This window comes from Syngnathoides biaculeatus, chromosome 16, assembly GCF_019802595.1.
Source record: "Syngnathoides biaculeatus isolate LvHL_M chromosome 16, ASM1980259v1, whole genome shotgun sequence".
Lineage (NCBI taxonomy): Eukaryota > Metazoa > Chordata > Actinopteri > Syngnathiformes > Syngnathidae > Syngnathoides > Syngnathoides biaculeatus.
Genome location: NC_084655.1, coordinates 25,137,980 through 25,153,732, shown reverse-complemented (window position 1 = coordinate 25,153,732; position 15,753 = coordinate 25,137,980). Strand labels below are relative to the sequence as shown.

The following is a 15,753-nucleotide window of genomic DNA, read 5'->3' as shown; positions in this document are numbered from 1 at the left end:
GAGAGAGAGAGAGAGAGAGAGAGAGAGAGCGAGCGCCTCCCCCCCCCCCCACACACACACATCCCGATAAATCCTTCAAACATATTTGCAAGATGCGGATGTTGCCTTTAAGATGTTTCATTGCCATTGTCAGACAAGCAAAATAAAGTTGCTCAAGGTTCTTGGCTTCGGTTTTGTTTGACAAAAATCTTTCAATGTTGAGGATATTTCTTCTTTTTGTCACGAGAAGATTTAGTGGGATCTCTTAAAAGCGTAAGCACGGGAAGTCGTGCAAATATTTCACAATAAAATATGATCATCAAATAATTGCAGTTGATCTTATTCATCAGTGATGACGTCGTGAGTCTTTTCTTTTTTGTGGGATGTCAGTGGAACCGGTAACCCCCGCAACCTCCTCCTCCTGCCCCTGCGGAAGGATCCGGAACTCGACGGCTTCACCGCGCGGTCCTGCGCTACGTCGGCACGAAGATGGCGTGGAACTCGTTGAGCACGAGCTCCACGATCTGGCTCTGGAAGACCATGTGGACCGCCACGTTGGACGACTCGGTCTGCGGCCGCAGCAGCGTGGGCCCGAAGACGATGGCCGTGCCCTGGATCGACATCCGGGTGGTGTCTTTGTGCTCCACCACCCTGCGCGCCGAGGAAAAGAAGAAGAAGAACCGGTTCGGGGCCGCGAGTTCGGAGCTCGTCGTACGGCGTCGAGGCACGCACCAGCGCAGGTGTCGGAAGAGGAGCTGCATGGTGTCGTGATTGGGAAGCGGCAGCGAGCGGACCAGGTCCTTCATGTAGGACACGCGCAGACTGTAGTCAGGAACCTCTGTGGGTCAAAAGGTGGAAAGGTCACGTGGCGGCGTTTGGGTTCGACAAAACGCAATCGCGCGAAATTCCGAGTCCCGACGCGGCGAGACGCCACCTGCGCATCCGAGCGGGACCGGAAGAAAGCCGCCCGCGAGTCCCGAGACCTCAGAAATCCCAAATCCGGGACCGAGAGCCCGAAATCAGCCTCGGTGGTGGATGTCCGCACGAGCCTTTCAACCGTGTTCGATTCATCCGGCGAATTGGGTTTTGGCAAATTCTCGTGGATTTCCCTGGGCGGAAGCTGGCACCGCTGAACCACGTTTGGCTTCGTTCGACCGGGGTTGTCCTCGGAGAGTCCCCGCGCGACATGACAAGCAATTCGCCCGGTGCTCGCTAGCATTGACTTCCGAGAAAGGCAAGGAGTCTATTGCCCGCGTGAGGGAAAGCTCCGTAAAATCCTAAATATTGCTGCGATCCCTGCTTCGGAAGAGATGTTCAATGTTTGGGTGACGATCGACTGACGCGCGGCGACGAGGACGAGCTTTTTCTCTATCGTGAAACCAAACAAACGTGGCAAATAAGGCCGGCGGCCGGCGGGTCTGGACTGACGGATTGCGGCGATGAACTTTTCGAAGAAGCTGAAGGGGAAGAGCGGCTCAGGAAGCTCCCTGAAGAACAGCTTGAGCGCTCCCGTCAGCACGTGGACGTCCTCCCACTGGCCGTCCTCCAGGTCCAGATGCTCCTCTGAAACGCAGGAAGAACACGCTGAGCACGCGGTCCTCGTCCCCGTCGTCCACTCGGACTTTCCTGCCCTCGACGCGGCAAAAATCGAGTAAACCGCACCGCAAGGAAAGGCGAGCCGGTCGTCGCGGGTGGCTTTTCGCAGTCTCGGACGAATTTTCAAATCGTGCTAATCTAAACCCATCTGGTGGATTTCTAAGCAGACTTTGCAACCGAGTGTCAGACTTTTGCACCCAGCCCCCCCACCCCCCCCCCCCCTCACACAGACTGAGGTTGCAATGAGTGCCCAAGTCCAAAGTGTGGACTACTGCGAACCAGTCACAGGTGGTTTGGATGGGGGGGGGGGGTGGGGGGCACTACTCTTTCGATCTCTTCTTTACGGAGCACACCCGACGCTGTCGCTAGCACGCGGACTTAGGGGCAGAGTCCCGCTTCCCTCACCGGGTCCTGCCTTTTAAAGCCACAGGTAGGACAAGAGCATGACCAAAAGAAAATGTTATTCCTTTGCTTTGCGCAAATAATTAAGACGATCGGTAGAATTGTCCAAAACAAAAAAGCATATTGGATAACCCCAGCACTCATGGGAGGTGGGAAGCAGATTACTGCAGAAAGTTTTCAAATATAGCAGGAGAAATTCCTTCTTCTGCGTGGATCCCGCGCCGGGAACGAACCGAATGAAAGGCGCGAGGAATTGAACGTGGATTTCTGGGGTCGACTTTCTACCTCCGGAGCGACGGATGGATTACCGTGATCGGCTTTGTGGCGCAGCTTCTGGATGACGGCCAAGTTTCCGCTGACACGGTAGAGTCCGTCCACGTCCAGACCTGAACGGGCACGACGAGGTGAGGACCTGCGTCCGTCTTGGGATGCGCCTGCGTCTTACCTCTCCTCTCCACCGCTCTGATGCACTTGTCTACGAATTTGGGGACGGTGGTGTTTTCCCTGTGACACAGCGTGTCCAGATGGCAGCCGAAGACGTTGTCTACACACGACGACAACGACAATCATGCGCCACAACTGGGCCACGTGGGCTCGGTCCGCTCCGCGCTCACCTCGTATGTAACCTTTCTCCTTGACGCTCTGGAGCGTGGGCCTCCTCTGGAGGAAGCGGCGGAGTTTGGTGCGAACACGCGTCCGCTCCGAGTCGCCGCCCGAAAAACTTCTGTTGGCTGCCGACAAAAGTGTCAAAAACAAAGGTGACGTGCGCCGCGGGGCGTGACTTCCAATGAAAGCACTCACACGTCTGCTTCCTGTCTTTCTCCTCCTTGTCCGAGGAGGCGTCGTCGTCGTCGTCGTCGTCCGACGCGTGTTCCTGCTCCTGAAAAAGGCCTCCTCGCTTAGCGCGTCCGTGCCCGTTTGCGGGTTTTTGACTCACCAGCTGTCGGACGGTGTCTTGGATGACTTTCAGCCAATCGGCGATGATGCTCTCGGTGTCGTACTGCATCAGGTACTCGCAACCTTGACGAGTCCTCAGCTGCGCGCACGCACAGACACGCGCGCCATCAGGAACGCAGCTTCACGATCGCGTGGAACATCATCACGGCAACCGGGCTCACCTCCAGCACGTTCTTCTTGGAGGACTTGTCCTTCGGGGCCCAGGACACGGAAGCTCCTCTCAGCTCCACCGTGTATTCGGGAACAATCTGTGAGGCCTTGGACTGAGGGACGGCACGGGGGAGCACGGAGAGAGACGAGACGGGGCAGGAGTCACGTGACTGTGCCAGGAGCGACGGTGGCTGTGAAGGTGGAAGGCGGGTTACCATGTTGCTGCTGGGAGCAGACTTGGGGTCCCTGTGGAAGGTGAGGATTCCACCGTGCAAGACGGTCCACGACTGACTCCAGTTCTTCCTGTGGGCACGTCGACAGACCGACAACAATGACGACGACGACGACAACAACAACAACAAACAAAAGTCTCACCGGATCTTCCTGCCGTTATCGACGACTTTGGTCTTGTTTACGATTCCCGCCTTCTCCAACAGGTGTCCCTACAGGCACAGACAGGAAGTCAGACAATTGCCGGATCCCGGCACGCGCTTGACCACCGCGACACGAAAGGTTAGTTGAGCGTGAGTCAAGGGTGTTCCCATAGCAACCAAAGAAAATCTCAGGCGTAATCATGATACAGTCATCAGCAGCCTGTACCTGCTGGGAGTCTGTGCTGCGATTGGACAGATTCCTCCTCAGTCTCAACCTATCACAAAGCTTGACACACAATGACATCATCAGCACGCCGCCACCCACGTTTCCGCACGTGTGCGCCGACGTTAAAAAAGAAAAATGGCCGCTAAAAAGGCTCATCGTCTCCTTCGCCTGCTGCTTTGATGTCCTTCACCCTCCGACACGTTCATCCAATCACAGTCAAGTAGCTACTCAAACAACCGACCCATGTCGGGCAACGCGCTAGCGTTAGCATTAACCTTTTGCGCCGGGCGGGCATACAGACGGACGGCACTTGCGCACCAATCCCAAATCCCATTTTGCTCAAAAGTCGACCAATCCGATTGATTAGCGCGTCTGTTCCTGCACGTTGGGAGTACGTGTCAATGTACGGATGCGCGTCAACCTGTTTTGGTTCACGAGTGTACGGTTGCGTGAAGCAGTTGGCGCGGGTGCGTACCTGCGCCGTGTCGGGCGAGGCCCTCTTGCAGTCGGCAAAGTCGTTGACCTTCCCCCAATGTCGCGACACAAACGTCTGAAGAACACAAACCGGTCGGTCACCAGTCGGTCAGTCGACGGCGCGATGGTGCGCCAACTCACGTCCTCGGCCACGCTGTGTCGCCACGCCGACCGCTGATCCGGCAGCCCGTCCCCGTTCGCCGTCCGGACGCCGTCCCGTCGCTCCGGGCGCGCTCTGGGGATCGCGAGTCGCTCGGCGTGCTGCGAAAGCGGGAAAAGGCGGCGCCGTCGTCAAGGAGATGGGACGGGATTTGTTTCTTGTCATCGTTTTTCAATGCTTTTCATTTGTCAGGGTTCAATTTCAACTCCCCCGTTTTGCAGATTCGAGGCGATCCGGGAATGACGGACCATCACGGTTGCGCTCTCCCGTCACGATACGGCGGCGTCCTGACATGCGAATTTAAGACCAATACTTTCAAAATCCACCGACCGGTTAAAACTACATTGAAAAAAAATGAACCGTCATTATTTTTCACCAAGCGCCCCAAAAATCTTGAATAAGCAAGAAAACGCCAGTTGGTGGTTTTTGGGGTTGGTCAATAAGTCAAATAAATCGCGCGCATTGAAAGAAAATCGGAAAATGCGCGCAAACGCGTGAGTACGCGGCGGAAAAGATGGCCGACCGCAGGGCCGACGACATTCACCCGAGAAATTGGGATTTTCGTGTGGCAAATCCGCTCACGAGGGAGTATGCGGCGAGCGCGTGCGTGCGTGCGTGCGTGCGAGGTACCGTTGCGAAGACGCCGTCGTTGTCGACAGGGTAGTCTTCTTCCGGCAGCGGCGGCTTCAAGTCCACACAAGAACAAAATCAGAGGCCAGTCGGGGCGGGAGAAGCTTCAAACGCCGCCAACGAGGACTTACGGGGCAGTCGTCAAGCCCGCCGCCGCCGCCGCCGTCGTCGTCTTCGGGCCCCCTCGGCGGCTTCCAGGAGGTGGCGCCAGAGAGACGGTTGTAGTAGTAGAGCCTTCCGGAATTTCCGTCCATCAGCTGCTCCCAAACCTCGGAAGTGCCCTGCAGGGAAGACCTTCGGCATTTAGGCCCGACGTCCGGCGGGCGCCCTCGTCGTCCACACAGTTCAGCGCCCGCGCGCACACACCCCTGCCTTACTCGTCACCTTTGAGCCGCGACAAGTAGTTGCAACGCCTTGTGCGGCATCGTAGTTTACCAAGTGATTGTGAGTGCAATTGTCTAAAGCTGTAAATTGGCGTGCGGCGGGATCGCGGTTGCCAGTGTTCCTGCGATTGGGTGGCAGGAAGCCGAGGGCGTGCCGCGACCCCGGTGAGGATAGACGGCTCAGGGAGCCCTCCGCTACCCCCTGAAGCCCACGTTTTACTTTCTGCTTCCTCTTACGAGGCGTCAACTGCATGATGCCTTTCAAAATGGAAAACGAGCGTGGACTGACCTGCCTTCCGTGCTGCGGGCTCAGTGGGGAGGGGCTCACGACTTCAGAGGAGGCGCTCGAAGAGGAGGGGGCGCGGCCCGAGGCGTAGAAGGGGCGCGGCGGGTCGGGACCGGGGTCGAGGGCCTGCGGAGGCGGCGAGACGAAAAACTCAGAACATTCGTTCGTTACGTCGTACGTTAAAAATTCTATTTTGCGCACGTTGGGTTCTGCGGTCATGAATATTTGCCTTCGGCTCACGTGTCGGAAGACGCACGCTAGATGCGCCTCCTATTTGGCTACGGTCAGTTTCCTTCGAGCTCGGCAAGTCAACGGTCCGACTGCACGAAGACAGAAGAGCCGGTTTGGAGCTTTCCAAGCCGTCGGTCGTACCGGCAACCTTTACCTGTTTGAGGGTCGGGGGCGGGCTCAGCTGCCCAATCAGGGTGTCCAGCTGGAGGTCCTGAATGGACTCGTAGATGTGGTTGGACTCGTCCTCCTTCGGTTCCTCGTCGCTGTCCAGCGAGTCGTCCTCCGTGGGCTCGACGGCTTCCCCTTCTTGGATTTCTTTGGGCGTGGCCGCCGGTTCCTGTGCATCTTCCTGCGGGGGCACGCCCTCGGGATCCTTGTGGGCGTGCACCTCGGGCACGGTGGGCGTGTCCACGGGGACTGGGAGCGCGTGGGGCCGGACGCCGGACGGGTCGGCCTGGCCGAAACCGGGCACGCGGGCCTTCCCTGACTTCTCTTTGCCGTCGGGGAGGATCTTCCCCGAAACCCCGTCACACTTCTCGAGGGCGTCAGAACCTGAATGGGTGCCTGAGTGGAGCGGTCCCGTGGCGAGGGGCAGCGGTGAGTCCAGGAGGTCCAGCGGGACACCGAACGTAGACATGCGATTCTCCGTCTTACGGTAGACTCCGGACGCATCCGGTCTGAGCCGGATGGTTAGTTCGTCGCTGGGTTTGCTCCGGGTCCTGCCGAGCTCCTCCAGAGTCGCGGGAACGGGGACGGGCACAGGGATGGGGACGGGGACCGAGGCCCCCGCCGCCGCCTCGGGACCGGGAGGGTGGGCGAAGTCCAGGGGGGACGGCACGTCGGGCGGGAGCTCCTTGACGTACTTGGCCGGGATGTAGAAGGGTTTGGAGGCGTGGTCCCGCCGCACCTGCCACCAGTGGGCGTTGGTCTTTGCCAGCAGGACGTAGCGTTCGTTGGGCTTGATGGAGATCACGGAGCCGTCGCGGCCCTCGTACTCGTACTGGAACTCCACCAGCACCAGGCCCACACCTCCAACACATACCAGAGGAACAAGGCGGTTAGCTAAAGTAGCGGCTCAACAATTGATTCACCCGCTGGACCTTCTCGATAGCTCCTTTAGCCAAACCCTGGAGTGCAGCTAATAGCCGTGCCAACGCTAATGCTACACTTACGCTAAATTTGTCAACGCTGACTTTACGGCGGAATCGTCACAAAACGACACGCGGTAACTCGTAAAGGGGCAAAATAAAGCGCCCTCACCTCTGGCCAGTGAGGCCGACGCGGTCGCCATGGCGATAACAGACTCCGCCCCTCAGCCGACAGACAGGCAGGTGACGGGGCAACGGTCAAGGCCGACCATCCGCTCCCTACGAGAGGACAGGAGGAAGGAACGTAACTTGTGGCGGCACGTAGACAAAATGGGTGCCGGCAGAATGTCGGTCCTGTCGGGACACGTCAAAAACACACAAACGCTCGCACGACATCAAACTTGTGGCTTGCGTCTCCCAATCGAAAAAGATTGCGAGAAACAAACTTTGCACTCGCGCACCGACGAACAATAGCAGGAGGTGCGTGGCGGCCTCGTTTTGTTTACAGAGGGAAGTGGCGGCTTCCTGTGGGGCGCCGTAAGCCCCGCCCTCGCCGTGAAGGGCACACAGGTCGGAGTTCAAAGTTTGCCGGTTGGGCTTTTCCACGCGCCAGAAGGAAAAACCCAGAGAGCGACGACCAATGGCAGGCTGACCGTCTCTTTTTCGTGGCCTCAGGACTCCGTTGCAACGTGGCCAATCTTTAAAGTTTGTCTCCGTGCAGTTTTTCTGCTTTGACTTTACAATTATTACATGTATTGTTCTATATTAGGACGCTAACGTTCGGTATTCTTTACTTTTCAAAGCCGATCGTTTTCACAAATGATGAACTTGAATCATCGTGGGCTGTAATATCATTGAAAAGGAGAACAAGAGCAAAGGATGACAGATATGTAGAAATAAAACAATGAAACCATATTGCAACAAGCGTCATATAAGTGGAGGAGGACTGCGTCTGTACGCCGTGATGACGAGTGGCTGCAAAACTGCTCGCTCCCAAAAAAACGTACACATTTGAAAGAAATGACTTGTACTTGGCGACGACGCAGGCCCTGTTTCCACGACAACGCGGACAACTGCATCCATTTGTTGAGTCAACGTTCTGACATCTGACACACCTCAAACTCCGTGTGTGCGTAGGATTGCTTGTCACATGACCACACACACACACACACACAAGAAACGCGAGGTTTGTTGAGCTGAACGGACGTCACGTGACATCGGAGCGCCTTCGGCCGTCAGGCGACCTGGCATCAGTGGGCGTGCTCCGACCTCTGAACCCCGAACACCCCAATTTGTGTGGCCTTAACGGTGACGAGACCACAACGATTTGGTCCAAAAGGGGTCAAAGTTGACGCCTTCCCGCGTCATTTCCGATCGCTGTCCAACTTTGGCTAGTTGTCAATTATTGAGTGTGACGCGAGCGTCGTCATGGCGATGACTCACGCGCTAACTACAGCAAAGTAAGACGAGATGCACCGGAAGCACATCGCAGTACGCGGCCGGTGGAACACAGCCCAAGTTTGGAGTACTTTTAGGCGACTGACATTTGAAGATCCAAAGTGCGGCTTTGCTTTCTTGGAGACTCCAATCCAAAGTACCTGCCCCGCAATTATGCAAACGTCGACCTCAAGGACCGAATACTACAACTCAAGCGATGAGTCCCTCCGGCTCAATGTACTGTGGGACGAACACGGTGACGGTGACGACTACTTCTACTTGGTCGTAGAGTTCCGAGGAGACATTTGTGTTTTTGTTTCTCTGAGGAGGGACTTGAGAACCACTTGGTCGACGTACGCGCAAGCAAACACACCCAAATACACGCAGCGGGAGCTCGACGTGTTAACGAGTCAGCCACCAAACAAACAACAAAACACATCACTTCCTTCCTTCCTTCCTTCCTTCCCAAGTTCTTCGTTAGCTCGGTCATTTTAAACGCCACAAAAGAAACTAATTCCACAACTCTACGACGACTTAAGTACCACAAGTACAACTCGCTCGCTCGCACGCACGAGACGGAAACATTTTTGTCCCATAAAAGTGGAGTCAAAAAAGAAAAGTGGTCGTGTTACCTTAAATCCAAGTTGAAGCGCAAACCAAATCATACTTCGGACTCGTGTACAGTACTTGTGTGTGGAACAGGTTCCCCTCTTTGGCCCCGCCCACCTCCGAGACCTGCTTGTCTCGACTTGCCCCCCCCCCAACCGAAAAAGACCACTTCCTGCTTCCTGCTTGTCGCCGAGCAGGCCACGCCCCGAGAGCGCCCTCCGGTGGCGGAAAGGCGCTCGTACTGCATGACGTCTTCACTGCCAAACAAGAAAAAAAGTTAACGAAAATCATTACCTATTGAGATGATTTTTTATGGTTTTATTCCTTAAAATATGAATTTCATTCCTTGCCTGAATATCAAAACACCCACACGTAAAATCATCTGCTGTTCATTATTTACAGCACCCCGCCCCCCCCCCCAAAAAAAAAAACATCTTGCGATGTGCCTCTCTCTGATATTGCGTTGAGTAAAATACAAACCAACGATGTCATTAAATAGAAATAAAAAGAAATGTAATGTTTTGTCCCATGGCAACAATCAAATCAAGCGACGCTCATCAGTATCGCCGCTTCCGACCCGCCCATTTGGAGGTTCAGGCCGACAAGTTGTACACCAGCTGATTGCCGAAAATTGCGTCCAGTTCCGACCAGGGAATTAGACGTAAATTTCATTTGAAAAAAAAATTGATATACATTTTATAGCTTTAAAATGCGTTTAAAATTTGGCGTCGCTAACATTGGGAGTTATCGGACGATACCTACTTGTCGCCATCATCAAACCCGAGTTCACGTCGACCTGCTCAACATGGCCGCCACGTAGGCACGTCGGAACTGTTAGATTAGCCGCTGCTACAGCGCGCGAGCGTATTTACACATTCCAATCTTTTGTCATTATGAATTTTGGGAAACGTTGCCCACAAACCCAAATTGCTACTTTTCACACAAATTTATTGCAAAGTTCCCAAATCTCCAAACAACAACAACAACAAAAAAAACCCGACCAATTTCGAGCTCTTTTTCCCGCAACTTTCATCTCGTTTGCACACTGCTGAGTTTAGTCAGCATTTCAACTGAACGTCCACACGACATTTGCGTTGTCTGCTTTGGATGTGGGGGGGGGGGGAATGCCCCCACCTTCCCATCCCCATCCCCATCCTCCCACCCCACCCCACCTTGCGCTCCCGCGTGCACGAGGCAGGCGGTGCTCGTGCTCGTGCTCGTGCTCGTGCAGATGCTGCAAGCATGAGGCAGCACTTCGCCCGTCGCCGAACCGGACACGACACGACGTGAGAGTTCGCCGCCGGAACCGCCGCCCGACGCTTCTTCTTCTTCTTCTTCTTCCTCCTTCTCGTCGTCATCGCCGTCGTCGCGTCGTCTTCACTGCTTTCAGCTGTTGAACATGCGATGACGTCACGACTTCCTTCCGGCCGCTTCTCGTTTTAGGTTCGGTCCGCCGTCATCCGAAAAAGCTGAGTCGTGCTCGCCTGCGGTGGCTTTCAGAAAGTGCTGAGTCATGTCTGCTGGCCCCGACGACTGCGACAGCGTGTTTGGTAAGTAGCAGCCTCAAGATGCTAAAGCTAATAACCATCTGCCATGTCGCGTGACGCAACGAGGTCATCACCCGTCCGTCCACCTGCGTGTTTGTCAGAACTGAATTCGGTCATTCCCGAAACGGAGCTGCTGGACAACAGCATCCAGAAGGGGCGGGTCCAGCTGACCAGGAGGCACCGCCCCTCTCGCTCACGTTGCCACGACAGCGTCAGCTCTAACGACGGCGACGACGGTCCCGACGCCAGGCAGGTCGGTGGCGGCCGCCGGTCGTCGGGGATGCGGGGCGAGAAGAAATAAAGTCGCGCGTGCGGGCGAGGTGGACTCGTCGGCCTCCGGGTCCCCGGCGTCCGAGCGCACGTAAAAAAACGCAAAACGTGAACGCTGGCGGCTTCTTAATCAAACGTGTCAACACGTAGACGTGGCGGCAGCTTCAACATCGTCAAATATTACCTAACCTAACGTTCGGCACGGTATGAAGGATGTCAGGGACAAAGTGTCTTTCGTAGACGCTCAGTTGGGGGGGGGGGGAGGAATAAATATATATATATATATATATAATGTTTGGATGTCACTTAACGATGGTTTTTTGTTTTGTTTTTTACGCGTGCAAAAGTGTCCTATTTGCAGGCGCGCCGTCAACGCGTCGCAACAACCGTTGCCTCTCACACTAGACGGCAGAAACAACCACAATTGGGAGCGTCCGGGGGGGGGACCCTGCGCCCCTTAACGCTGCTCTGTGGGGGCGCAAGCCGGTGCAAACCGTTGGCCCGTCCCAACGTCTCGCGCCGGGGAGGACATCCGGCTTACGACTTTGCCAAACAAATGTGAGCGTTTATCCGAAGAATTCGGGCACGGGCCGGGGAAACGACGTCCGTCCCGCCCGGAAATTCAGGTACTGCTGGTCAACGATGAAGAAAAGGTGGAAAGGGAGAAGAGGGGGGGAAAAAAAAAAAGCACAGAGCCTGCAAATGAACGTGGGGACGGTGAGCGAAGCGCTGGGGCTCCAAGCTGAATGCGAGCCACGGGAAGAGAAATGGACCGGCGAGTTGTCATGGAGCTGAAAAGAGTCAAAGATGGCGAGATGAGGCTGAAACTTGGAAAGGAGGAAAGGCTGGGCTATGTGTGACCGAGAGTTGAAAGAGAAATTATGGAAGGAAGTAGTCGTAGTCCTGAGCATCACACACACACACACAGAGAGAGAGATTGTAATGGACCTGTTGGCGGAGGGCTTCTTTGCAAAAAGGATGGAAATGGCCCGAGTGAACATTTTTTTTCCAGAAGAGAACGGAACATAGCGCAAGAGCGGCGCTAGAAGCACGCGGGTGGGTTACGTCTTGTGCCCGAAAGTTCGTATGAAGGTGCTTACTGACTCTCGGCGCGAGGAGAGAGAGACAGCGTGGAAGACGACTCTGGTGGTGGGGAGGAACATTAACAAGACAGAGCAGAGGACCACGAGGCGGCAGCTCAGAAAGGAAGAGCGTCGGGCGGGTACGTGCGACAGAACGGAGGAGGAGGAGACTCACAGGACGGGAAATCTTACAACCGAGAGGTCCGAGGAGAGGCCAATTCGAGGTGGGTCCGGGTGGCCGCTAAACAAGAAGAACGCGGGTCGGCCAGACACTGGGTTACAGATGCAAAGATGCGCTGGGCTTGACTTCCTCCGGTAGGCTCACACGTGAGCTCGGACTGGAATTGCCGTGATCCGCAGGCCCAGGAACCGTTATGGAGGTGGACACCGAGGTTAGGAAAATCAGCTTCAGCCAAAGAGAGGAGTACATGCGCAAGAATGGGAGAGGGAAGAGTGACAACTTGAAATGGGGAGCGCCAACGTGTCGCGTGCGTCACCTGACAGAAGGGCAAAGGTCAGACGACCGACGGACCAAATGAACGTGTTGGGTGAGCGCGTCGGAGGGACGGCCAAGGGTTAGGCTTAGGGGCTTTGGGCTGAAAGGTGAGAGAAGCGTTTCGGAGAAAAAGGTTGGAGAGGGCCGACGCGCGAGAGAGAAGGCCGACCAAGATGGAGACGGCCACGAGCCAGAGGAAGACCCCAAAAAAAAAAATGCCCGACGCAGGCTCGTGTTCGGAGAGGAAGTCTCCCGTTCGGACAGGCTGCGGCCACCCCGGACGGGAGACTTTGCACGTCGCTGGTGACGACGTGTGTGGTCCGAATCGCCGAGCGCCGATCGCTTTTGCAGCAACCACCGTTAGTGGCAGAAATGCGCAGATTGAGCGATCACGAAATGAAAGGCTGCGCGTTGAGGCGCAGAGAGGCTCCACCGCCGACGTCGGAGGTCGAGGGCGCAGTAACTCATCTTGTCGTAACGTCACCTGACCGCCGTACGTCTGCTCGTGCCAACGGCAGGACAGCGCCACATCCTCTGCCCGCTCTCCTCTCCGAGGCTCCTCCCCTTCCCCCGATCCACTGCTGTCGCCGCGTAGCTCCGCCTTCTCCTTCGACACGTCGCTGGTGGGTGGGCCGATTGCGCGTCGGCGTTCGGAAAATACAAACGTCCGCTCAACGTCTACCCTCAATTTCTCAGGTGCGTCGGCTGCCAGACGACGCCGGCCTGACGCTGGCTGTGACCCCGCGAGCGCGCTACCGGCAACTGACCAATGACGTGTCTCGAGAGTCTGCGGCCACGCCCACCAGCGCCCTCTCCAAGTCGTGCCCCGCCTCTTCCGACGCTTCGCCCGTTTACACGCGAAGGAGCAGGAGGCCCGACAGCGAAGGTGCGCGTGCGCCAACGATCACAAACGCGGAGGCGTGAACTCCCGTAACGGATCGCGCCCGTGCCCGACAGTTCTGGTGTCCGGGTCGAGTCGCGACTCCAGTCCCGCCGACCCGGGTCCGGGGCCGCTGGACCAGAAAACCAAAAGACGCTTCCTGGATTTGGGGTGAGCGCGCCGCGTGGCTGTCGATTGGGGCTCCGCCCTCTCATTGACGCTTCCGTCGTGCGATCAGCGTGACTCTCAGGCGGTCCTACCTGCGAGCCAAGAAGGACAAACGAGCCGGGGAGGCGGCCGGCGGGTGAGTCTTCGCCCCCGAGCGGGCCCTCGCGCGCTCACGCTGACCTCCGACCTCCGCGTGTCATCCAGGGACCCGTCGGCGAGCCTCCGAGAGCGAGAGAGTTCGTCTTCGCGAGCGTCGGCGTCCTCTGTCCCGTTTTCTTGGTTCTCTTCTTCGGGAACGCCGCCGGCATCCCCGCAAACGCGCGCCGCTGACGCGCACTCGCAGGTACGTACTTCCTGTTACCGGTACTCACTTCCCGCTCGTCGGCGCCCCCACACGCTAACCCTGAGGACAGGACTCAGCCGGAGCCTCTTCGAAAGCTCCGCAGTTAGCGGACGTTGTGATTTCCTCGTCCTTTGAAAAGGGTGAAGCCTTTCTGTGGTGAGATCTGCGGAAATCCATTCTTGCGGACTTTCAACGATCTGATTGGTAAACTGTCGTCCAGAAGAAGAAAAAAAAACAAACACAACCCAAAGCGTCAATGGTCGAATCTGCGGGCCGGAGGCGGTCACGTCGTGACCTTCGCACTACGCGGACGTGTTAGCTCACGGCGTGCGTGTGGGGTTAGCGCGTTGGCACGTGGCCTGTCGCGATTGGACGGAGGCAAAGACAAGGAAGCCCGTTTTTGTGTGTGTCTTGCAGGACTCGACTTGGAGCGAGGACTTTGGCGGTCCTCTGCCGTCGCCGTCCGGGTGTCCTCACGTGGAGTTGTCGGCCTCGGTGTCGGCGCACCCCTACCGCACGCTCTCGCAGTCTTCTGATGAGGTCGCGCACACGCGACACCGCAAGGAAATGGATTTTTCGCACCGTGTTTTGGGGGCTTTCCCCGATGTTGTGTGCCCGCGTCCAGTCGCGGAACTGGTGGCGGATAACCACCGCTGTCTCCAAATCTGACAATCATCTTCATCTCACACGGTTGAGAAATACAAAATGAGCAATCAAACAAAAGAAGGAATGTAAGATCAAAGTTGTTCCGAGGAACGCAATTGTTGCTAAGTCTTGACGTGAAAGCCGCGGCGGCCGAACCGCTCGGGCGGAGTCGGATTTACGTATTGGCCGGACGGTCGCCGGGTTTTTACGGATACTCCCGATCGAAGATATTTCGATGGCCGCCTGAGATGCAAATCACACGTTTTTTGTCACGACGCCGACGTTTCTTCCGCAGCCCGGCGACGAGCCGTCGTGTCCGGCGTGGTCTTGGACGAGCCAGCAGGTGTGCGAGTGGCTGCGGGATCTGAGCATGGATCGCTACGTCCCGGAGTTCCGAGCCGGCGACGTGGACGGACGCTCGCTGCTGCAGTTGGACGGCGGAAAGCTCAAGGTAAGCGGACCTGCGCACGCCGACGATGCCGCGTAGTCGCGCAATCCGGGCGGCGAGACCCCCCCCACCCACCCACCCAATGACCTTTGCGCACGGGATGACCCATCCTTTCTATTTTCATTTGGAATACTGACGTAAATGGCGTCGGATGTTTTGCTTCGCTTACGCTTGAAAATTGGCATCAAGTTATTGAATCGGCCTCCGCCCGACGTCGCTGTCCTTTTGTGCGTCGCCACGGTAACCCCAGCGACGGGCTCCGTAGGGTCTGGGCGTGCTCAGTTCGTGCGACCGCGGCGCTCTGAAGCGGCGCATCAAAGGCTTGCGGACGACGGCGGAGAAGGAGAAGGCCGGCGGCAAGCAGAAGACCAAAGACCGCAGGAAGCGGCCCGAGCGGCGCGGGAACTGAACGCCGACGGATGTCCGAATACGGTCAAAAGGGGGGTTTGCCCCTCCCGCTCGTATGCAAATGAGGTGCAAATGCTGTTGACGTCGGATCGGTCTGAGAACATTGATTGTCACGCTTTCCAATAAAAGACTTTTATTGTGAATGAACAGGAAGTGTCGGCCATTAAGAGGAGCAAAGACTGTCTTTGAAGTCCTCCCTCATTCCCTGCTGCTCTTTGATCCCAAAGCTAGATGGGGACACACCAGTCTGGCTTTTCATTTTCAGACAGAGGGAGGACTGAAAGCTCCCGACGCGGTCGGGGATCCTTCGCTTGTTCCCCACCGACTTTTGTACTGACCGTTGTTTTTGACTACTTCTACCAGTTAATAAATAGACACTTGGTGAGTAAATTAAAATGATTAGGTTATTAACGTGATACATGATGCCATAAATATGAATCCAGAAGAGATAAATCAGTGAAAAGTGTCTTCAAGTAACGCCGCG

The 15,753-nt window shown here is 56.3% G+C and overlaps 2 protein-coding genes across 9 annotated transcripts; one reads left to right on the top strand and one right to left on the bottom strand.

Moving 5' to 3' along the window:
- Window positions 1-101: 101 nt before the first annotated feature.
- arhgap27l (Rho GTPase activating protein 27, like) lies at window positions 102-9,075 on the bottom strand. Of its 8 annotated transcripts, XM_061845312.1 has the most exons (20): window positions 9,006-9,075; window positions 7,109-7,215; window positions 6,003-6,877; window positions 5,621-5,743; window positions 5,080-5,229; window positions 4,949-5,002; window positions 4,300-4,419; window positions 4,160-4,234; window positions 3,685-3,744; window positions 3,460-3,527; window positions 3,300-3,387; window positions 3,096-3,197; window positions 2,915-3,013; window positions 2,779-2,857; window positions 2,592-2,708; window positions 2,423-2,521; window positions 2,286-2,363; window positions 1,408-1,542; window positions 712-817; window positions 102-630 (listed from the first exon to the last, which is right to left on the bottom strand). In XM_061845312.1, exons 2-20 carry the CDS (start codon window positions 7,137-7,139, stop codon window positions 453-455), a joined length of 2,637 nt encoding a protein of 878 aa, XP_061701296.1. In that variant the 5' UTR covers window positions 7,140-7,215; window positions 9,006-9,075; the 3' UTR covers window positions 102-452. The 8 variants fall into 8 exon arrangements, with proteins under 8 accessions (XP_061701296.1, XP_061701292.1, XP_061701294.1 ...); XM_061845308.1 differs by having other exon boundaries at window positions 3,096-3,387; XM_061845310.1 differs by having other exon boundaries at window positions 2,779-3,013.
- A 1,035-nt stretch (window positions 9,076-10,110) lies between these two features.
- On the top strand, window positions 10,111-15,415 carry samd14 (sterile alpha motif domain containing 14). Its single transcript, XM_061845322.1, has 11 exons — window positions 10,111-10,268; window positions 10,426-10,532; window positions 10,631-10,782; window positions 12,896-13,000; window positions 13,074-13,263; window positions 13,335-13,428; window positions 13,496-13,561; window positions 13,630-13,768; window positions 14,186-14,308; window positions 14,709-14,864; window positions 15,127-15,415. The coding sequence occupies exons 2-11, from the start codon at window positions 10,496-10,498 to the stop codon at window positions 15,268-15,270; spliced, it is 1,206 nt and encodes a 401-aa protein (XP_061701306.1). The 5' UTR covers window positions 10,111-10,268; window positions 10,426-10,495; the 3' UTR covers window positions 15,271-15,415.
- Window positions 15,416-15,753: the final 338 nt, after the last annotated feature.

What these genes read in the sequence shown, in the direction of transcription:
- arhgap27l (XM_061845305.1), bottom strand. Translation starts at nt 7,139, where the DNA reads ATGGCGACCGCGTCGGCCTCACTGGCCAGAG. An exon ending in GTCGGCCTCACTGGCCAGAG is followed by an intron (nt 6,878 to 7,108) that starts GTGAGGGCGCTT and finishes TATGTGTTGGAG; the next exon opens with GTGTGGGCCTGGTGCTGGTG. An exon ending in GCCCGCAGCACGGAAGGCAG is followed by an intron (nt 5,230 to 5,620) that starts GTCAGTCCACGC and finishes TCTTCCCTGCAG; the next exon opens with GGCACTTCCGAGGTTTGGGA.
- samd14 (XM_061845322.1), top strand. Translation starts at nt 10,496, where the DNA reads ATGTCTGCTGGCCCCGACGACTGCGACAGCGTGTTTG. An exon ending in CGACTGCGACAGCGTGTTTG is followed by an intron (nt 10,533 to 10,630) that starts GTAAGTAGCAGC and finishes CGTGTTTGTCAG; the next exon opens with AACTGAATTCGGTCATTCCC. An exon ending in CAGGAGGCCCGACAGCGAAG is followed by an intron (nt 13,264 to 13,334) that starts GTGCGCGTGCGC and finishes CGTGCCCGACAG; the next exon opens with TTCTGGTGTCCGGGTCGAGT.